The sequence below is a fragment of the Nycticebus coucang genome, chromosome 6 (genome assembly GCF_027406575.1).
Source record: "Nycticebus coucang isolate mNycCou1 chromosome 6, mNycCou1.pri, whole genome shotgun sequence".
Taxonomy (NCBI): Eukaryota; Metazoa; Chordata; class Mammalia; order Primates; family Lorisidae; genus Nycticebus; species Nycticebus coucang.
The window spans coordinates 102,881,251-102,904,084 of NC_069785.1; the positions used below are offsets into that span (position 1 = coordinate 102,881,251).

At 44.7% G+C, this 22,834-nt stretch overlaps 1 protein-coding gene across 1 annotated transcript in view; it reads left to right on the top strand.

Annotated features, from left to right (window-relative positions):
• The window catches only part of TMC3 (transmembrane channel like 3), a 47,712-nt gene extending 25,216 nt beyond the window's left edge, over window positions 1–22,496 (top strand). Inside the window, exons 12-22 of the mRNA XM_053594623.1 lie at window positions 2,172–2,250; window positions 3,254–3,499; window positions 4,220–4,348; window positions 5,025–5,092; window positions 6,923–7,051; window positions 9,120–9,230; window positions 16,539–16,664; window positions 17,364–17,442; window positions 18,574–18,616; window positions 20,239–20,494; window positions 21,420–22,496. Coding sequence (XP_053450598.1) covers window positions 2,172–2,250; window positions 3,254–3,499; window positions 4,220–4,348; window positions 5,025–5,092; window positions 6,923–7,051; window positions 9,120–9,230; window positions 16,539–16,664; window positions 17,364–17,442; window positions 18,574–18,616; window positions 20,239–20,494; window positions 21,420–22,263 — 2,110 coding nt within the window. The 3' untranslated portion in view covers window positions 22,264–22,496. The remainder of the gene's footprint in view (window positions 1–2,171; window positions 2,251–3,253; window positions 3,500–4,219; window positions 4,349–5,024; window positions 5,093–6,922; window positions 7,052–9,119; window positions 9,231–16,538; window positions 16,665–17,363; window positions 17,443–18,573; window positions 18,617–20,238; window positions 20,495–21,419) is intronic.
• The last annotated feature ends 338 nt before the right edge of the window (window positions 22,497–22,834 follow it).

Sequence of the window (22,834 nt, forward strand, 5' to 3'; positions counted from 1 at the left end):
AAAAGATGACCGAAACATGACAGCGAGTGTCTGGTCTCCCCCCCGTTGTGGAGGGCTCTCCATGGTTTGTCTGAGCGGTGAGAGAGACCCAGGCTGTTTTCCCAGACATGAGAGGGACAGTCAGAACTTTGCTGGTAATTCCCCAAATACAGACTCACAGGGTTTCTCAGCCTTGCTGCCAGGATAGTTGTGGTTGCAACAGCAGGTGGCCAACACAGGCTGGTGTGTTGGAGGGAGGGAACGCCTGGCACACCTCCTGCAGGAGTCAGAACAACCACATTAATTTCTAGCCCTGGCTTTATCTCTGTCTTCCTGAAAATCCACCTGTCCTTCCCCCACGCCCTCCCTGAGTATTTTCACCTCACTTATAAATTAGCAGCCACAGCAGGGTCAGGCAAGGTCTTGCTAAGCTGCTTGCAACAGTGGAGGTGCTGAGAACCACACTACCTGCCCCACACTCTCCCTGCTTCCTCCTGTGACACCAAGTGACATTCTACAGAACTAACTTCCACAGACCACTCTGGGGAGACGCTGTCTTTCCAGAGTCAGAACATCTTCTGGAAAGGGGCAGGTAGTAAACATTTGAGGTCTCCTGGGTTGTGCAGTCTGCCACAGCTCCTCACCTGAGGCTGTGGTTTGGCAGGAGCCACAAATGATCCACAGCACAGGGTGTGACGCTGCCACATGGCTTGACTGACAAATAGGCTGCGTGGCTTTAGGGTCATAATTTCCACCCTCTGAACTGTCATTTCAAAGGTGGAAAAACAGGACTAGAAAGAGTAAGTGTTGACCAAACCCTTCCTCAGCTCCTTCCTCACTGGCGGCATGGAGGAGAATCGATTCTGTTATTGCATTTGGTCTAAAGACAATCCTATTACACAGATTGGCCTCGTTATTCATGCCCAAAACTAGAGAAACAGAGGCATCGGAGACTTGCCCCAGACAAATTAGGGTTAATTCCAGTAATAAGACTAAGGCATATTATCTAAGTTCCATTAACTTACTAGCCGACCGCATTACCTTTTATCTGAGCCGTGGTGAGGACCAGAGCAATGCAGTGTCAAGACATCTGGAGATGACATCAATCCAATCCTGCCACGCCACGCTTGCTATGTACACACGGAGGGGCTCCCTGGCCTCGGTACTGCAAATGCAGAGTTATAAAGGTCCTGGAGTTATTATTGAAGGTCCTCCCTTCTCAATTTCAGAGGAAAAGCTATCATGAGTTACAGTGCTGTCCCCGAAGGTGGTCCTTCCTCTGATTCTCTGCCCACTTCACACAGTTGGTCAGCTCCACACCAGGAGGCCTATGGCCAACTCATATTTTCAGTTTGCAGTCTTTTTCTCAAGATATAAACATTTTCCATCAACTGACATTGGTTCCGTGATTCTCAAAGTGCCAACTGTCCCATTGAAGTGTCCGTACACCTGCCATTGTCCCTTCTCATCTTATTCCTCCAGACAGGTTTCCAGTAAGACCCATGGCTGCATCCTGAGAAATTCCACGATCTGTTTCCAAAACCTTTCATTTCTGGGGAAAGTGACATCAAGTCTTGGATCATTGGCTGATTGAGACTATTGCTGGCAATTCCAGCAACATCCCAGTGGTGCATGTGGGGGACCTGTGCCCACCAACCCTCGGGGCCACTGGAGGGTCCTCGTGTATTTCAGAAGCAGGGCCTGACATCCTAAAATTGCATCCTGCCTCTTTTCACTGTGTGAGCCTGAGCGGGTCAGTTAGCTCCCTCTGCATTTCAGGGTGCACCTCACAGAGCTGTGAGGATCAAATGAGATGAGGCCTGGAGGAAATCTCTTCACAAACAGAAAGCAGGACACAAAGGCACATACTTTACCTTACACTCTGGAGCCTCGTTTCCTAAACGCACATCCTTTTGGCTATGCTAGCATTTTTACAATGCTGATGGATCCAAAGATGAGCTGTAGCAGAATCACCTGGAAAGGCTATAAAAGCACTCCCAGACCCCATCTAGACTTACTGAACCAGGATGGATTCTGGAATCCTGCATTTATTTGAATGTTCTCAAGGTGATTCTAAAGGAAACCAGGTGTGGCAGACACTATCCACATAGTCTCTAGAATAATGTGGTGGGTCTAAACCATGGACTTGTGTGCAATGGCCTTGTCTCTCAAGGGGGGCTTGTGGCTTTCAGGGTCCTTGTGCTATATCTCGGGAATCTCTACAGTCTGATCATTGCTCTCCTGGACAAAGTTAACAGCATGAGCATTGAGGTGAGTGCCCCACCGCGACCCTCCTCACCCTTCCCCCACCAGGGTCTTCTTCATCACTGAAACATCACTGCTGTGTCTATATTCCACATCTCTTGTTCAAAACTCAACTCAGTTGTGGCCTTCTGAAGATAAAGACAGAAAAATTAGTCCCATTTCCCAGATAAAAACACTCAGGTCACAGTTCACGGCTAGTAAGTGATAGTTCTGGGTTAAGAACTTTGGCTTTTTTATTTTTTGTACTATAGTTCCTTAATCCTATCTGGAAAAGCTATTAATGGCTATCGCAAATGAAAAGGAAAAGCAACAGGCCATGAAACTCACTCAAAAATCCAGAGAGAATAATCATCTCCTGGGGAACAGATCAGAGAGGGCTCCACCATCCCAGCCCACCGGGAGTATCCACTCCCTGCCCAGGGTACCTCAGTCATCCATATCAACCTGCCCCACCTGCGAGGCTATCCCAAGTGATGGGGGAAGAGAAGGAGGAGATTTCTTAAGGTTATTTGCCCAAGATGCATTACCTTAACATCAAATTTCAAGACCTATAGGCAGAAGAGGCCACAGAGAGTAATTTTTCTGCACCAGGGCCTTGAGGAGACACAGACCTTACCTGCCACTTACTCTCAGGGTAACCTTGAGCATTAGACTTCAACTCACTGAGTTTCACTCTCCTCCTGAGCATGGGAGTAATAATCCTTACATGGAATTCTAGTGAGGATGGAGAGAGATAAAATACGTTAGCTAAAGCAGTTTCTGGCACTTACCAGGGAACAGTAAATATGTGGTATCTTTGTGTCCCATTACTGGGGGCAAGTCTAGTCAAGTGGCTGTCAAGAGAGATAGAAGGGGGGAGGAAGAGAGGGAGGGAGAGAGATGGAGAGAGAGAGAGAGAGAGAGAATGATTACTCCCAAGCAATGCAATGTTACCTTTGGTGTCTATGATGGATTTTTATTTATAAATATTGGACAACTTTATTTCTTCCTTCCCTCCCTCTATCCACAGGAAGCTGCTACCAAAAACAACACAAGTCATTGGGTGGATTCCACTACCTTCCTTGCCACCAGGACAGCCCCACAAGAAGAGAAATGGTCTACACCTTGGCCTGGAATAGGGCTTGGGAGAAACAGCACATGGGCCCTGGAAGAGACTAGTGTCCCCACTCACACAGTGCCTCTCCCAAAGGCAAACAGGACCACACTGTACACCCTGAGTCCACAGGACCAGTGCTGGGAAACATACGTCGGCCAGGTGGTTGCCTTCACCCCTACGGAGCCCTTCCACATTCATTTCATTGTTCAACCCCAGCATCTCTCTGAGGTCCACTCTCCCTATTGTATAGAAAAGGAAGTTCAGTGGGTTTTGATCTTCTCCATCTGAAAATTAATAATGATAATCATTGCAAAGGCTCATACAGTATTTCCTATGTGCTGGGCCCTGTTCTGAGTGCTTAGTCCTCATAAGAGTCCTGGTAATGTCACCTTTATAGGCACAGATGAGGACACTAAGGCACAAGTGGTCAAGTAACTTGCTCAAGGACACAGACAGTGAAGAGCAGAGTTAAGGTCTGAACCAGGCATCTGCTGCAAAGTCTGTGGCCTCTACTGTCTCTATAGAAAATCTCAGCCCCAAGGTCTTAGGCCATGGCGATGAGTCCCAGGCTTCAAGGGGTCTCCTGTGCACTGAGAACCACAGATTTAGAGTCTTTCCTAGTTTCACACAATGCTGACTGCAGATGCCAAAATCCAAATTAGCCGGTATTTACTCAGCACTGACTACATGCCAGAATCCCACCCTTCTGCCCACTGCTCCTTATAAAGATGTGGAATGCAGGTGCCATTGGAGGGGCCTCCAGCCAGGGATGACCAGAGTCGAGAGGACCCTGGAGGAGGCACCGATGAGGAGGACCCTACAGGAAGAAAGGCTGTGGAGGGTGGGCTATGGTGGCATGCAGGGACACCTATCTTTCAGGAGATGCTGAAGCTGTCCATCATTGACATGCTTTTCACCGTGGCCAGCATTCTGCTCATAGACTTCTTCCGGGGGCTTTTCGTCCGGTACTTAAGTGACTACTGGTGTTGGGACCTGGAAAACAAGTTTGTAAGTAAAGTGCTGTGTTCTCTGGGGAAATCGTGCTACAGACCTCACTGCTGAATATCACTACATTCACCTTGGAAGTGCTTCCCCTTGGGGAGCTATGCACCAACACCAGGGTCTAGTCCATCCTTCAAAGCAATTTTGGAACTCTTTTTCTGGAATGGTCATCAGAGCTGTCATCTTAGGGCAAACAAAAACAGGCAACAACAATAATGAAAGCCACTCGGCAAAACAATACCATACATCAGCATGAACACAGCTGTCAGACAGTGATTTACCAAGTTTATGAAGCCTTCCTGAGTTGTCTGTGTGGTGCTTCCAACATACACACATGGTGGCTAGTTCACAAGATTCACTGTATGAATCAGACCTTCATGCAATGAAGAAGGGGAGTACCCCTAAGGTGACCCTAGCAATACCCAGTAACGAGGTATGGAGCTCTATTCCTAGGATGAGTTCATGAACTTAATTGTCAGGCCTCATCCATGAGGGAAGAAGGGAAGGGTATACAAAGCTGTGTTTCTACCCACTTCTTAACATTCATTATTTGCTGGGTAGCCCACAGGCTCTGATATCTACATGCCTATGAGAGCAAAGAATTCCACATGTGAGTATAATGAACTGGTTTACGCTAAGAACATGGAGCTATTTTTATGCTGAAGTTTATTTTCTCTTGTAGCCTGAATATGGGGAATTCAAAATAGCTGAGAATGTGCTCCATTTAGTCTACAACCAAGGAATGATTTGGTAGGTATCAAAGCTGCAGTTTTCTTTCATCCCATCGGGGCCAAGATTTTTTATTTTCCTAGCCTGAATGGGACATGACCGTAACAAACACAGTCATAAATATTAGGAAAGGCTATTTCTAAGGGTAGCTGTTGTGGATAGTAATTTTATTACTCATTTGTACGAATTTTGCAGGAAGAAATGATAAAATAGTCCACTTTTAAGCTCTTATTGGTCATAGACCCCCCCCCAAACAACAACAACAACAGAAAAAAACCTGCACAGAAACCAGTAGAATAAACCACTGCGGAGGACAGGGAAGGCTGGGAAGGGACGCTGCTTCTCCCTGGGGACCTCGGGAGTGGCTGTAGTCCTGTTAGGGACCTCGGCCTGTCTGCCCTCATACCCCACTCTCCTTTTTGTGACTCCCTATTTTCACTTAGACACCGGGTCCAGGGCACAGTCATCCCCCAGACTGTAGGACCTCCCTATTTGGGCAAGGCCCAAAGCCTAGGACGCCTGTCCACCCCGGGTACCTCCCAGGCCCAGGAAATCCCATCCCATCAACATGCAGCATGTCCCCAAGGCACAGCGATGAGCTCCCTAAATGATCCTCATCTCTACTTTTATCTATTGGACCACAAAGAGTTCTATTTGTTAAAACACAAGCAGGTGAAGAAACAGAAAGCCATGGAGTTTCCTTCCATGCATTCAGAAAACACAAACTCTCTTCACAACCATCCAATAAAATGAGTGGGGAATAGAGAGTTATGAAATAGTAGTCCTCCAGCCAAATTCTATACTCTTCTATACTTTTATGGTCCACTGTATTTTACAAAATATCTTTAGTAGTACAGTATTAAAAATGATCTGCAAGATTTATTCAACATGTGTTAGCTATCAGGCACTTTTATGCCTGTTGTAAATTATTTAATCCTCATAACTGCATTTATTTTCCCCATTTTAGAAATGAGGAGCTATGTACATATCTTGCCTAACATCAAATAAGTAGTGACTTTTCTACTCACTATAAGAAATCAAACCTTTTTAGAAAAGATTTTTGCTTTAAACATATCTGTGCTTATTTCTAGTATGAGACACAAATTCCACAAGTATTATGTTGAATGCATACCCAGTGTGAACTGGTTTAGACAGACAATCAGAGAACCTGGATTGTGTTCCCCGCTGGACATATTTTTACAGGGTGACAGCTTCCTTAGGTGGCCTGGCTCTTGCCGGTGGACCCAGATCTTTTACTCTCAAATATATTCCATTTTGGATGATATATGGTAACCTTTTATTAGTGACATGTTTGGAAGCAAATCACATAATTTTCCCAGACCCACTTTCCTTGTCCGTCTACAGGCAGACATATATTTATTCCTTCTTTCACCACTGCAGAAGGTTAAATGAGCTGAAGTACAGGAGGACACTCAGTGCAGCATCCAGTGGAGCAGGTGCCTGGCTTATGCTGATGAAACCACAAAGTCTTAGTTTATTAGCCTCATCCTCACCACAGATGGGTAAAATATGCAGCTCGTCCAAGCTGCCGTCATTGTGAATTGCCTTCTCCCCAGAGGAAGGCCCTTCCTTTGCTCAACTGTGAAAAGAGACCAATACGTTATTCCTTCACAAAGAGTATATGTTAAAATAAGGATCACTCCCTATCTTTCGTGACTGGTTTATCCCCAGAAAGTGGAGGGCTGTGGTCTCAGCACTTCAGGAGCTTGTCCAGTTCTTTAAGCACAGGATATAAACCCCAAATCTCATGTTCGTCCATGGGCTTCTGGCCCCAGAAAATACACTGACTGGGAGAGAACATATGCCATCTGACCCTCCTTCTGGTTGCAGGATGGGGGCCTTCTTCTCACCCTGCCTCCCTGCGTTCAATGTTCTCAAACTCATTGGGCTCATGTACCTGCGGAGCTGGGCTGTGCTGACCTGCAACGTGCCCCACCAGCAAGTGTTCCGAGCTTCCAGGTGGGTAAGCACAGGTCTGCTTCATGTAGAAAACGCAGAGACTCATGTACACCATCCACGCGCACCTTGCCCTGGGCGTCCTCCAGCTGGGGGGGTCTCCTGCCTCTCTTCCTGTCCAAATCCTGCCTGTCCTCCAATTCCCTTTCTCCCAGGATTTCTTTTCCACTGCCTCACACTTCGAAATAATCCTTAACTCCTCGTAAGTTCATGAAACATTTTTTAAAACTTTTTTTTTTTTTTTGCCGGGGCCAGGTTTGAACCCACCACCTCTGGTATATGGGGCAGCGCCCTAACCCTTTGAGCCACAGGCACTGCCCATTTTTTAAAACTTTTTAACTGAAATTTAATGCTCATTTAGAAAGACTGCACTAATCCTAAATGGTTAGCTTGATGCATTTTCACAACTGCATCCAAGCATGTGATCAATACGCAAATCAAACAACTCAACACAAGCGACACCCAGAGCAGTCTGCCACCTTATAACAGCATGATTAGGTTTGCCTCGTTTTGACCGTATGTAAACGGAATCACGCATGGTATCTGCTGTTTGTGTCAGCATTGTGTTTGTGAGAGTCACCCCCTGAGGAAATACACCCCAATTTCTTGCTCCATGCTACTGCTGATGGCACGTGGGTTGTTTCCAGTGGTCAGCTATAATGAATGAGGCCATCTTGACCATCCTCTTGAATGCTATTTGCTGGGTATGTACCAAGGAATGCATTGCTAGGTTATAGGGCAGCATGGGTTCACCGTTAGCAGATGGCACTAAAATGTTTTCTAAACTGGTGGCCAGCATATGGCCACCAGCATTATATGGGAGCCCCAGTTGTTCCAAAGTCTTGTCAACACTTATTCTTTCCTGGGTTTTTCATGTTTTGATTTTATAACACACTTTGAACACTTTGATCAGAGCTCTGTTACTTGATTTTGACATAATAGTATTTGTACATGTCTATCACTGGCTTTCAAATTTTTTGACCATGACCTTGACAATATATTTATATGTCACCTTGTAGCACAAACATATGCATCTATTCATAAATGTTTTTATATACGGATATATATGTTTATGTAGATTTGTAATATGTATGTCTGTATACATACAGCTATCTATACAGGCACATAAAGAAAGAGAAGAGAGAGAGGTTTCACCACTTGACACTCACCTACCTACCACATTCTGTGAATTCCAATATTTTATATTCTCTTTTAGTCAAATCTATTTCATTAGACAGAGACAGAAAAACAGAACAACAGAAAGAGTGCTAGGTGAGAGTCACTCTGTTGATAGGCCACTGTTTCTCTTTTCAGAACTGAATACAGGGCCTTACATACCAAGTAAGTCTAAGCCATCCTCGGGGATGACCAGAGCAGCCAAGCTCCCTGACACAGCCTAGGTGGAGAGCAAGAGACCAGGGCAGCCAAGCTCCCTGACGCAGCCTAGGTGGAGAGCAAGAGACCAGGGCAGCCAAGCTCCCTGATGCAGCCTACGTGGAGAGCAAGAGACCAGGGCAGCCAAGCTCCCTGACCCAGCTTAGGTGGAGGGCAAGAGACCAGGGCAGCCAAGCTCCCTGACTCTAGCTGGGTGGAGGGCGTGGGACCAGGGCTTCATCAGGCAGGGCACTTACCCCAAGCAGCCAGGAGCAGAAAGGAGAAGGGCCTGAGTGCCAATCACATCCCAGTGAGAGAATCTAGTGTCATAATCAAAAGAGCAAACCATCCTGAGGGATGGGAATGGTTCTAAGATTTTTCTGTAAACCGAGCTTGTGGGCTGGGAGCTCTGGGTGCCGGGTGAGTTTACCATTCCCACGGTTTTAAGTGGACAGATACTCAGCAAATGATTATTAGATGAGCAGCCTGGGCTGGAAGATCTTGCGAGCACTGATTTCTAGGTTTCTAAACTGCATGTGACCCAGGGACAGACCCATGGCTAGGCAGGACTGGAAGGAGGACATTTCAGTTTGCAAAGAGTCAGGATGACAGTTTCTGGTTTGCTTTTCTGAGCACATGCATTTCTGGCAACTGGCTATGGAGCCACCTTGGCACATGGCATTTGGTGTCTTTGCAGATCCAACAACTTCTACCTGGCGATGCTGCTGTTCATGCTGTTCCTGTGCATGCTGCCCACCATTTTTGCGATTGTGCGATACAAGCCGTCTCTAAACTGTGGCCCGTTCAGGTGAGCTGCTGTGATTCTGTCAGCTCTGCTTGTGATTGAGCTGGCAGCTGGAGGGGAACTAGACCCCCTTGAATCGAATCCTCCTCCCAGCTTATACAGCAGGTAAATTACATAGGAAGATCACAAACCCACATCTTTTGAATCTAAGACTAGTGGTCTTTCTTTGATTTCATCTCTGAGCTCATGTTAAAAACAGATAGACTGGTGAGGCGGAGCAAGATGGTGGCTGAGTAACAGCTTCCTTGCATCTGGGCACCGTGAGTCTGGGGAGATAGGACTCCAGGCATCTCTGGCTGGTGGGATCTGCCTATCATCACTCCTATGAAGATACAGGGAGTCAGCAAGAGACTTCTGGACCCCAAGAGGAGGACTAAAACAGTGGAAAAACGGCAAGTGGTCGCGTGTGTTCAATCCGTCTAAACCCGCCCGCAACTGTAAGTTCAGTAGCAGTGAGACTGCAAATCAGAAAGGCCTTCCCTGTGAACTGTTTTGGTGTCTTTGGACTTGGCACTCAGTTGAACAGCCTTGGGGAGAGCCTGAGCGGGAGTGCGGAGAACTTTGGCCGTTGTCTGGGGCCCCAGTCTGAGCCGCTGAGCCAGATGGAGCTAATAGTGTTTGGCTGTGGGTCACAGGCTGCCATTGTGAGCGATCTGCTCCGGCAAGCTCAGCCCTCAGGGTCGCAGAGCTAGAATCGGGTGGGAGCTGGTAACCCAGCAAGCAAGTGGCCTAAGGGTGGGGTCTGAGCCGCCTTGCAGACCTAACCCTCAGGGGCAGAGTGAGACCGGTTTTGGCACACTGGGTAAGTGGATAGCCACTTCAGCAGTGATTCCAGCGACAAGCACTTTCCTGGGAAAGCTTCTGCTCAGCAAGTTTACAAGTTCAAAGTGCCTTTTAAGTGGGCTGAAAAGAGATTTAGGGTGTCTACCTGCTGGGGTTTGAGAAATCAGCAGCCTCCAGTCGTATCAGAACTGTGATTAACATCTCATACCCGAGAAGACCACGTGTTGCCGAGCAATATTCAATAACATATGCATACTGCTTTGTTTTTGGTTGTGTTTTTTTTTGTTTCTGTTTTTTTTTTTTAGTTTGGTTGGGTTTTTTTTGTTTATTTTGATGTTGTTGATGTTGTTTTGTTTTTTTAATTTCAACCTTTTCTATACAGATCCTTTTTCTTTCTCAATTTTTCTAGTTTAATTATAATTTCCCATTGCTGCCTTTTTCAATAACTAGGACTTCATTTTTGCTAGTGTTTCTACTGCTATTATTTGCTTTTTCACCCAATTTTATCCCGTAAAGTTTTCTGTTTGCTTGTTCTGGTTTGATTTATAGCATTTTTGTCTTTCCTCTCTACTTGGTGGAGGCGGGGTATTGTGTCTGATCAGGTTAGCAAAGAGCTGATGACCTCAAGGGAACCACGCAACGGGGCAACCCCAGAAGGTGGGGTTTTTTTAAGGTTGTGTCAAAGTACCCTACTATACACCTATATTGCTCTGTCTCCCTATTTCTGTGCCTCTCTTCTTTTTATCACTATTCCTTTTACCCACCCCCTCTCCTTTCTCTATTTTTCTTTTTTTTTCTTATCACTCGGCCCTATTTTCTTTCATCCCTTTTTTGCTCTTCAACCTTCTCACCCTTCTGGTCCTATAACCCTTATTCCACAGGCACAGGAACTTAAAGAGCAAGAGGAAGTGAAAGGAAAATTAGGGCAAGAAAACAGATAAAAGAAATCACTCATGAGGAAGAATTAGCAGAAAACTCCAGGCAACATGAAGAACCAGTCCAGAACAACCCTGCAATGGGACCCTGAGGTAGCTACTGCAGAGGATTTCACCTATAAAGAAATGTTAGGAATGACAGAAAGGGAATTTAGAATACACATGTTGAAAACAATGAAAGAAATGAAGGAAAATGCTAATAAAGTGGAAAATAACCAAAAAGAAATCCAAAAACAGAATCAAATAAGAGATGAACGATATGAAGAATATAAAAAGGATATAGCAGAGCTGAAGGAACTGAAACAGTCAATTAGGGAACTTAAAGATGCAATGGAAAGTATCAGCAACACGTTAGACCATGCAGAAGAAAGAATTTCAGAGGGAGAAGGCAAAGTTCTTGAGATAACTCACATAGTAAAAGAGGCAGAAAAGAAGAGAGAGAAAGCAGAACGTTCACTGTCAGAATTATGGGACTTTATGAAGCGTTCCAACATACGAGTTATAGGAATTCCAGAAGGGGAAGAAGAATGCCCCAGAGGAATGGAAGCCATACTAGAGAATATTGTAAAAGAAAATTTCCCAAATATCACCAAAGATTCTGACACACCGCTTTCAAAGGGATATTGGACCCCAGGTCGCCTCAACTCTAACCGAGCTTCTCCAAGACACATTGTGATGAACCTGTCCAAAGTCAAGACAAAAGAAAAGATTCTGCAAGCTGCCAGGAGTAAGCGCCAGTTGACCTACAGGGGCAAATCCATCAGAGTGACCGCAGACTTCTCTAATGAAACTTTCCAAGCAAGAAGACAATGGTCATCTACCTTTAATCTACTTAAACAGAACAATTTCCAGCCCATAATTCTGTACCCTGCTAAGCTAAGCTTCAAAATTGACGGAGAAATCAAATCATTTACGGATATACAAACATTAAGGAAATTCACCACAACAAGACTAGCTCTACAGGAAATATTTCAACCTGTTCTGCACACTGACCACCACAATGGATCAGCAGCAAAGTAAGAACTCAGGAATTAAAGGACAGAACCTAACCTTCACACAGATGCAAAAGATAAAACTAAGCAATGGACTCTCACCAAATAAGACGAATAGAATACTACCACAATTATCAATTATCTCAATAAATGTTAATGGCTTGAATTCCCCACTGAAGAGACATAGATTGGCTGACTGGATTAAAAAACACAAGTCATCCATTTGCTGTCTGCAAGAAACACACCTGGCTTCAAAAGACAAATTAAAGCTCTGAGTCAAGGGATGGAAGACAATTTTTCAGGCAAATGGAATTCAGAAGAAAAGAGGAGTTGCAATCTTATTTTCAGATACATGTGAATTTAAAGCAACTAAAGTCAAAAAAGACAAAGATGGTCACTTTATATTGGTCAAGGGAAAAATACACAAGAAGACGTTTCAATTCTAAATATTTATGCACCCAATTTAAATGCTCCCAGATTCTTGAAACAGATCTTACTCAGTCTGAGCAATATGATATCTGATAATACCATAATGACAGGGGACTTTAACACTCCAATTACAGAGCTGGACAGATCCTCTAAACAGAAATTAAACAAAGATATAAGAGATTTAAATGAGACCCTAGAACTACTGTGCTTTATAGACGCATATAGAACACTCCACCCCAAAGATAAAGAATATACATTCTTCTCATCACCCCATGGAACATTCTCCAAAATTGATCATATCCTGGGACACAAAACAAATATCAACAGAATCAAAAGAATTGAAATTTTACCTTGTATTTTCTCAGACCATAAGGCACTAAAGGTGGAACTCAACTCTAACAAAAATGCTTGACCCCACCCAAAGGCATGGAAATTAAACAATCTTCTGTTGAATAATAGATGGGTGCAGGTAGAAATAAAACAGGAAATCATCAACTTCCTTGAGCATAACAACAATGAAGACACAAGCTACCAAAACCCATGGTATACTGCAAAAGCAGTTTTGAGAGGAAAATTCATTGCTTTCGATGCCTACATTCGAAAAACAGAAAGAGAGAGCATTAACAATCTCACAAGAGATCTTATGGAATTGGAAAAAGAAGAACAATCTAAGCCTAAACTCAGTAGAAGAAAAGAAATATCCAAAATCAAATCAGAGATCAATGAAATTGAAAACAAAGAATCATTCAGAAAATTAATGAACCAAGGAGCTGGTTTTTTGAAAAAATAAATAAAATAGATAAACCACTGGTCTGACTAATAAGGAATAGAAAAGTAGAATCTCTAGTAACCTTAATCAGAAATGATAAAGGGGAAATAACAACTGACCCCACAGAGATACAAGAGATCATCTCTGAATACTACCAGAAACTCTATGCCCAGAAATTTGACAATGTGAAGGAAATGGATCAATATTTGGAATCCCACCCTCTCCCTAGACTCAGCCAGGAAGAAATAGAGCTCCTGAACAGACCAATTTCAAGCACTGAGATCAAAGAAACAATAAAAAATCTTCCAACCAAAAATGCCCTGGTCCAGATGGCTTCACTCCAGAATTCTATCAAACCTTCAAGGAAGAGCTTATTCCTGTACTGCAGAAATTATTCCAAAAAATTGAGGAAGAAGGAATCTTTCTCAACACATTCTATGAAGCAAACATCACCCTGATACCAAAACCAGGAAAAGACCCAAACAAAAAGGATAATTTCAGACCAATCTCACTCATGAATATAGATGCAAAAATTCTCAACAAAATCCTAGCCAATAGATTACAGCTTATCATCAAAAAAGTCATTCATCATGATCAAGTAGGCTTCATCCCAGGGATGCAAGGCTGGTTTAACATACGCAAGTCCATGAACGATCTCCACCATATTAACAGAGGCAAAAATAAAGATCACATGATCCTCTCAATAGATGCAGAAAAAGCATTTGATAAAATCCAGCATCCTTTTCTAATTAGAACACTGAAGAGTATAGGCATAGGTGGCACATTTCTAAAACTGATCGAAGCCATCTATGACAAACCCACAGCCAATATTTTACTGAATGGAGTAAAACTGAAAGCTTTTCCTCTTAGAACTGGAACCAGAGAAGGTTGTCCTCTGTCACCTTTACTATTCAACATAGTGCTGGAAGTTCTAGCCAATACAATTAGGCAAGACAAGGAAATAAAAGGAATCCAAATGGGAGCAGAGGAGGTCAAACTCTCCCTCTTTGCTGATGACATGATCTTATACTTAGAGAACCCCAAAGACTCAACCACAAGACTCCTAGAAGTCATCAAAAAATACAGTAATGTTTCAGGATATAAAATCAATGTCCACAAGTCAGTAGCTTTTGTATACACCAATAACAGTCAAGATGAGAAGCTAATTAAGGACACAACTCCCTTCACCATAGTTTCAAAGAAAATGAAATACCTAGGAATATACCTAACGAAGGAGGTGAAGGACCTCTATAAAGAAAACTATGAAATCCTCAGAAAGGAAATAGCAGAGGATATTAACAAATGGAAGAACATACCATGCTCATGGATGGGAAGAATCAACATTGTTAAAATGTCTATACTTCCCAAAGCAATCTACCTATTCAATGCCATTCCTATCAAAATACCAACATCGTACTTTCAAGATTTGGAAAAAATGATTCTGGGTTTTGTATGGAACCAGAAAAAAACCCGTATAGCTAAGGCAGTTCTTAGTAATAAAAATAAAGCTGGGGGCATCAGCATACCAGATTTTAGTCTGTACTGCAAAGCCATAGTGGTCAAGACAGCATGGTATTGGCACAAAAACAGAGACAGACACTTGGAATCGAATTGAAAACCAAGAAATGAAACTAACATCTTACAACCACCTAATCTTCAATAAACCGAACAAGAACATACCTTGGGGGAAAGACTCCCTATTCAATAAATGGTGTTGGGAGAACTGGATGTCTACATGTAAAAGACTGAAACTGGACCCACACCTTTCCCCACTCAAAAAATTGATTCAAGATGGATAAAGGACTTAAATTTAAGGCATGAAACAATCAAAATCCTCAAAGAAAGCATAGGAAAAACACTGGAAGATATTGGCCTGGGGAAAGACTTCATGAAGAAGACTGCCATGGCAATTGCAACAACAACAAAAATAAACAAATGGGACTTCATTAAACTGAAAAGCTTCTGTACAGCTAAGGAGAGAATAACCAAAGTAAAGAGACAACCTACACAATGGGAAAGGATATTTGCATATTTTCAATCAGACAAAAGCTTGATAACTAGGATCTATAGAGAACTCAAATTAATCCACATGAAAAAAGCCAACAATCCCATATATCAATGGGCAAGAGACATGAATAGAACTTTCTCTACAGATGACAGACGGATGGCTGACAATCACATGAAAAAATGTTCATCATCTCTATATATTAGAGAAATGCAAATCAAAACAACCCTGAGATATCATTTAACCCCAGTGAGAACAGCCCACATCACAAAATCTCAAAACTGCAGATGCTGGCGTGGATGTGGAGAGAAGGGAACGCTTTTACACTGCTGGTGGGACTGCAAACTAGTACAACCTTTCTGGAAGGAAGTATGGAGAAACCTCAAAGCACTCAAGCTAGACCTCCCATTTGATCCTGCAATCCCATTACTGGGCATCTACCCAGAAGGAAAGAAATCCTTTTATCATAAGGACACTTGTACTAGACTGTTTATGGCAGCTCAATTTACAATCGCCAAAATGTGGAAACAGCCTAAATGCCCACCAACCCAGGAATGGATTAACAAGCTGTGGTATATGTATACCATGGAATACTATTCAGCTATTTAAAAAAATGGAAACTTTACATCCTTCGTATTAACCTGGATGGAAGTGGAAGACATTATTCTTAGTAAAGCATCACAAGAATGGAGAAGCATGAATCCTATGTACTCAATTTTGATATGAGGACAATTAATGACAATTAAGGTTATGGGGGGGAAGCAGAAAGAGGGACGGAGGGAGGGGGGTGGGGCGTTGGTGTGTGTCACAGTTTATGGGGGAAAGACATGATTGCAAGAGGGACTTTACCTAACAATTGCAATCAGTGTAACCTGGCTTATTGTGCCCTCAATGAATCCCCAACAATAAAAAAGTAAATAAATAAAAAAATAAAAACAGATAGACTTTTTAATATGAAAAAGTCCAGCATTGCTCTTGGACTACAGAGAAATTCTACCTGGTCAAAACCCAAAGGCTTTATAAAGAGAGTCCACTTCACCTTTTGTTCTTCATTATCTAGCTGTCCCCACGTAGAAATCCCTAGAGTTAGCTCCACCTAGCATTTGTTTTACATCAGCTCTGATCCGACATGTATGTAACATTCAGTTTACCTTTGTGTGCTCTCTGGGAACACATACACACATGTGTGAGCAATGGGATTTTTTTTGTCATTTATAATGTTGTGGTGTTAACCAACAGATAAACCTGTCTTCCATCTTCCCTGTGGACTGAACGACTATTCCATATGACACCAATGTTATGTAGTGGACTCTGGGTGTCCAGCTTACTCTTTGATGTCCAGTAGCATCCTTTGTCCAAGAGCAACAAAATCTGGAGTTGTGTTTTTCTTTCTCACAGTGGACAAGAGAAAATTTATGACATTGTCTCAGAGACAATTGAGAAGGACTTCCCGGTGTGGTTCAGCTCTGTGGCTGGACACATCAGCAGCCCGGTGGTCATCCTGCCCGCGGTGCTGCTGCTTTTGTGAGTACCACATCTGTGAGTTCTGGGGACGCTTTTGGGTGTCTGGCCAACAAGAACACATTGCTTTCTAATAATGGTATAAAATTTATTAGTTCATTCAAAAATCACTTATGAAGCCTAATGGTTGAAGCAGGGACCCTGAGTCACACAGCACAGCCACACAAGGTATTGTGCCATGGAGCCATGGTCACCGGACCTCATCAGAGGTGGGGAGGGAGTGCTCCACTGCCATCCAGGTGGTCATTGATCCATCAATAGCATTTGGTCAATTATGGTGACACCCCATAACGAGTGTGAATGCCATTATTTTCATTATCTTATTCTCCAGAAATGTAAATACTCTTAAAAAGCAATCTGGCTCATTTTGGCTTAAAGGAAAAAAACAAAAGCAAGTGAATCCTGTAACTCACAGCTTGATACGCTGTAGAATGCCTCGCACATTTTCCTGTCTTCCTATTGCCATTTTCCGTGCAGGATGCTAGGTCAATGGGGTGGGGGGCCTGGAAATGCAGAGGAAGTAAAGGAGAACGGCCCCTTCCCGTGCTCACTGGTTTGAGAGCTTTCTGAGACATTGTGTCCTTGGGGGTGGAGTCAGTGGTAGCCACATCTGGCCTCTTATTCCTGCCACCCCCAGGCAGGAGAGAGACCTGAGGGCCGCCGGCCGGCTGCGGGACTCACTGTCATGCTGTTCTGCCCTAGCATGCTCATCTATTACCTACAGAGCATCGCACGGTCCCTGAAGCTCAGCAACCACCAACTCAGAATGCAGATCCAAAACGCAAGTATCAAAAGAATTGTGCTGTCGTGAGTGCGTGTCAGTCACGCGCTGAGACCTGGCTAGTGTGGAAATACAAGTGAGGTCCTAGCTCCAAGTTACTGTGACTCTTGGCCATGTCCTATGCCGTAAGGCCGCTACCCTCAAGATCTCCCAGAATGATTTCTAAGAATACCCGGGGATGGTTCACATTTGCCACTCTTCCTTTTTCTCCTCTCCAAGGGCCTTTCCTGTGGCCACTCAGAGCCCTTGGTGTGCCAGGCACTTCTGTGGGCTCTGGTGGACAGATTGGCAGAGGAGAGAAAGGGCCCCTTCCCAGCCCTTGTCAACATGGACATCTGAGCCCAATAGCCCAAAGACTCACCTCTTTCAACCTTTAAATTCTCGCTGTCATTACCTTTCTCCCATCTGGAACTTACATCCCATCTCTCAGAGCAATCAGAGAAGGTGAGCGCTCCCCAGATCTTCCTGTTTCTCTTCCCCTGCTTCCCCCATGTGCTCTTCCAGGCCAGGATGGGGTGAGGCAGGTGAGGGCAAATGGAAGGAGGCTCCCTCAGGGTCGTGCTGACCTTCCCTTCCACAGCCCAGAGAACGAGTGAGCGCCTCCTGGTACCCTGCATCTTGGATGCCTCACCAGCCTCACCCAGCCCCAGACCACCATGAAAAACACTCCTTCCACCTTTTCACATTAAAAAAATAAAATAAATAAATAAAAATAAAACCTCCCCTGACTCAATCCATACCAAAAAAGCACACACTGGTTTTATAAAAAGTCAAATTAGAAATTCATTTATTGCTGCCAAGGGCATTTTTACAGCATCTCCAGTGTTACTGATCCGTATTTTTCTCTTCATGATCAGGCAAACTATTACTGGTAGACTCTAAACATGTTCTATCAGTAAGCTGTTCCTAAACAAAACCCAGCAAGCATGAAACTCAGCTCTCAGGTGCCTGCATTAATTCACTCACATGATAGGCCAGAGCCCGGAGCACAATGCCCTCAGGGGCAACACAATAGAAATTTAGTCACGTCCAGGGTAAGAGCAATGGCATATAAATCATTTCCCCCCAAAATAATATTTGTTGCTGCTTCCTTTAAATCCACAACAAACATGGTTATCATTTACATTTTAGGCAAGATCAGAAGATAAGAAAAAGGTTGCCCAAATGGTAGAAGGTAAGTATTTAAAAATGAAGATATCTCTACTTGGGAGGCTTACACAGAAGAGTTTGAGGTTGGTCTGAGCTGTGATGCCACAGCACTCTATCCAGGGCAACAGCTTGAGACTGTCTCAAAAAATAAAAAAAATGCAGACATCTGATGTCTCAAGTTAGTGGCTGCTTAGAAATATAGCAGTTTAAGGTAGTTTGGGGTACTCTACCAATCTGATAACCTGTAGTTTTATTGTTGATTGTGCACACAATCAACTAGGCACAATAAAGTATAACCTAGGGATATAAATGTTGGTTTAAATTTTCAATTTTTACATCATATCCAAGCATGCAAATAACCCCCAAATAGAACTAAAATCAGAAGGAAATTTTGAATTAGGAGAGAGAAAGAGGCACGTTAAGCTGGAGAGAAGCCCAAAGCACATTTTTCTCTGGTTCCCTCTTGTGGACTTCCTCTGGGTGGCCCATCTCTTCCTTACAAGAGCCCTCGCTGTGTCCCTTCTCCAGGGTCCAGTTCCCTAGGTGCTGTCCTCTCTGTCCCATCCCTGCAGAGCAGTGCCAGAGAAGATTCCTGAATGAGGCTCCCACACAGTGGCCCGGACAAACCGGGCCCCCTCTGGTCTCATTAGGGGAGAAAGAATGAGGGCCTGAGGAGCAGAAGTGCAGTGTGGCCTGAAGAGAGGACAGTGGGCAGGTGCAGCTCAAAGGTCTGCTTCTGGGAACCAGCCAGGCTCCAGGGCCAATTCTCTGAGCTGGTTTGACGCTGAGCTCATTGGGAGGAGCCTACTCTCCTCCAGGCAAATGCTGACTGAGAGGGAACCCTGAGGCCTGAGGGTCATGCTGGCTCCACCAGCTTTTCAGAGAGAAGCCTGTAAAGGACAGTGAATAAGGAAAATGACTGTGGCTCATGCTATAAAACCCTACTGTGCTTGTCAAGGGTGACTTGCTCACTGAACATAATTTAGCTCACATGATCTTCAAAAGCCAGGACCTGCGTAGACTAGCTGAGTGTTAATTTCCCAGTTTAAGGCCACATCTTTTTTGAATAATAGAATGCTGTGTGAACTGTTTGCAAAAAAACCATAATTGCGGTTTATTTTATTGTATTCATTATATCCATTGTATAGAGAAAGAATTAAAGTCCCAAAGCTGCCAGATACATGCTTTGCCCCTTAGGGACATCAGATGATGCCCGGGACACCCCTAGTTCCGTCGGGTTCCACCTACAAGCCCAGCTCCAACTTGTCGGGATGAAATTATTTCAAGTGCATCTTACAAGGGTATATGTGAATCTTAGTAAATGTGGAATGTAAAGGTCTTAGCAAAATAACTAAGAAAATGCCAGGAAATCTATGTTAACTAGTGTGACGAAAATGTGTCAAACGGTCTATGAACCAAGTGTATGGTGCCCCATGATCATACTAATGTACACAGCTATGATTTAATAAAAAAAAAAAAAAAAAAAATCCAGCCTAAAAAAAAAAAAAAATGAAATTATTTCAAGTAAAGACTATTTATTGCCCGTGGATTAGGTGTATTTGCAAGTGAAGCCAATTGATTGTGGGACCTCTGGTAATTCATCCCAGCTGAATGTGTCACCTTCTCACAGTCTCCCTCTCCCTGCAGCCCGGATCCAGACCCAGGAGGAAAGCGCCAAGAGGCTTCAAAATGACAGTGACCGTGTCAGCCAGCTGTCCTCAGCGCACTCGGCCACACCCCAAAACAATGGCAATGTGACCAATTTCAGCTCAGTGAGCAGCAAGAGCAGCAGGCTGGAGACAGTCACCCAGTCTGTGCCGCCAAGCCCCAGGCCAGGGCCCAGGGCTCCCACCTCACCTCTTCCTGGTGGGTCCAAATCCAGCCCAGGGCACCGTGCTAGCAGGTGAGCCTTGGCCTCGGCACACAGGAAGGCTGGCCCCTTCCAGTGTGGGGCCAACCCTGCCCAGGGGCCACAGGAAGGGGAGGCTTAAGGGCCATCAGGGATTTGAAGTTCTCAACAGTTTCAGGAGGCAACTGCTCTTAAATTCTAATTCTTCCAGTAGGCCATGGGGCCAGGAGACAGTAGCAGGTGGGGCTGAAGAGAAACCGAGGCAGTGGGGAAGGCAGTGTCAAAATTTGTCAAACAAGACAAATTCTCCTCCTAGGCTAGGTAACCTGTAAGCAAACATTCCAGCCAAACTAGGCTAAACATTTCTATAACCTAAGTCAATATAATTCCTTTTTAGCTGTTTATCTTTTATTTTTTAGTTCCAGACTGGCCATATCATTGGCAAGATATTCCATATTTTAGCTCCAGGCTGGTCAAGTTACTGGCAAGATCATCTATGCATGATAGGGGGTCAACTGTTTCAGTCTTGTGCAAAAGAAATACTGTTAAAACAAAAAGAATAGAATGAAAGGAAAGTAGAACGCTGCTTCCTCTACTGGAGACAGTGTATCTGGAAAGATGAAGGAAACAGATTTGTGCTGGCCCAGACTCATATGGAGAGTCACATCGATTCTGAGTGTAGCACAGTGAAAGCAATCTAGATAAAATACAGGGGTTGTCATTTTCTTTTTTAAGAAAATCACTAAGTAAGCAAAGAACTTGAAATCTTGCTGTATGAAGCATTTTCTTCACGGCTCTGAGGTGCCTTGACACAGAGGAGGGATTGGCACTGTCTCCCCAAATATTTCTATGCACATGGTCCTCAGAACTAGGTTCAGTGAGGGTACTGAGGGGGCTGCCGCCCTCACTCTCACGGTGCTCAGGAGAGAGGCTCTGAGACCATGCAGGCCATGGCTACTGAGCCACCTTTGTCTTACAGGTACCCACGTGGTCTTTGTGCCAGCACAGGGGACCTTCACAAGAGCAGATGGCGCACACCTGTGACATTTGCAAGGCACATTGAAGATGTTCACTCAGAGCCTCTTTTCCGGAAAGACTTCTGCCAAGTCAGCCCTTCCCTCCATGGACCAAGGGCCTCGGCCTTGGTGGCACGGGGTCAAAGGCCCCTAACCCCCAGATACTATATAATTAATGAACACGATTCTCACAAGAAAATCCATCCAACCTTCTGGCCAGAAAGACTTTTCGAGATAGATGCCTCAGGTGATATTGTGGAGATGTATCCCCAAAGCCTGCGACCGTGTGTGCGCCGGGTCTCCCCGCAGCCTGCCTCTCCACAGCTGACTGAGGAAGAGGAGGCAATGCCAAGGGGGGATCTGATCGAGCAACCATTCCCCCTACACTCGCTTACAGACCTCCACCGGGCTCCTTACTTCTACACTGGTGAGAGGGCAGACAGCCAGACCCTGGCCCCGGAGCACCGAGGAAGGGTGTGCCACCAGGCTTGGAATGACGGTTTTGAGGGCCAACTAGCCAGGGCTACACCTGTGCACAGAAAGCCCCGCTCCCGACACTTTCGATACCCACAGCACCCGCTGAGGCCCAGAGTGAAACCCAGGTCTGAGCCACTTCTCACAGAATCTGATTCCATGTCAGCGGCATCCAGCAGTGACCAGCAGAACAGCAGCACTGACCAGTACCTGCAGGTTATCCATAGCCCGGACAGGCTCCCCAGGCCTATGGGCCAGCTCAGCAGGAGGAAGGCCCAGGCGAGGCCGGAGCTGGCCCTGGACCTGGACAACTTGATTTGTTCAAACGTTTAGGAATCTTCTGGGGTCCCATGCGTGGAGCTCAGGCCCCTGCTGGGGAGCTGGGCCAGCACATGGACTCTCCCCTTCTAGAAAGAGACGTGGTTGAGACATGGAAGGCACGTCCAGGCATGTTCTGTGGGCTGGCTGGGGCCCTGAGACTGCCAGGGCTACAACTACCTGTTCCACAGCAACCACAAACAAGACATTCATCTCAGTGGCTCTCTTTCAACCTCTCAGTGGCTATAAATCACAGGCAAGCCATACATCTCACCCTGCCTGCAGGAACCTCCCCTGAGATGTCTGCGCATGTCCTTAATGACACATGTGAACAGTTTGAATGTGACGCTTTCAACCTATAAAAAAGTCCATCCTGGGCAGTGCCTGTGCCTCAAAGGAGTAGGGTGCCAGCCCCATATGCCAGAGGTGGTGGGTTCAAACCCAGCCCTGGCCAAAAAAAAAAAAAAAAAAGTCCGTCCTCCCTATTAAGTACCTTAAAATTATGTGGCAGCCCTTAAAGATTTTGCAATGCTTAAATTGGTAGGAATAGCCAACTTAGTAATGATGAGAGTAACTGGAATGGAAT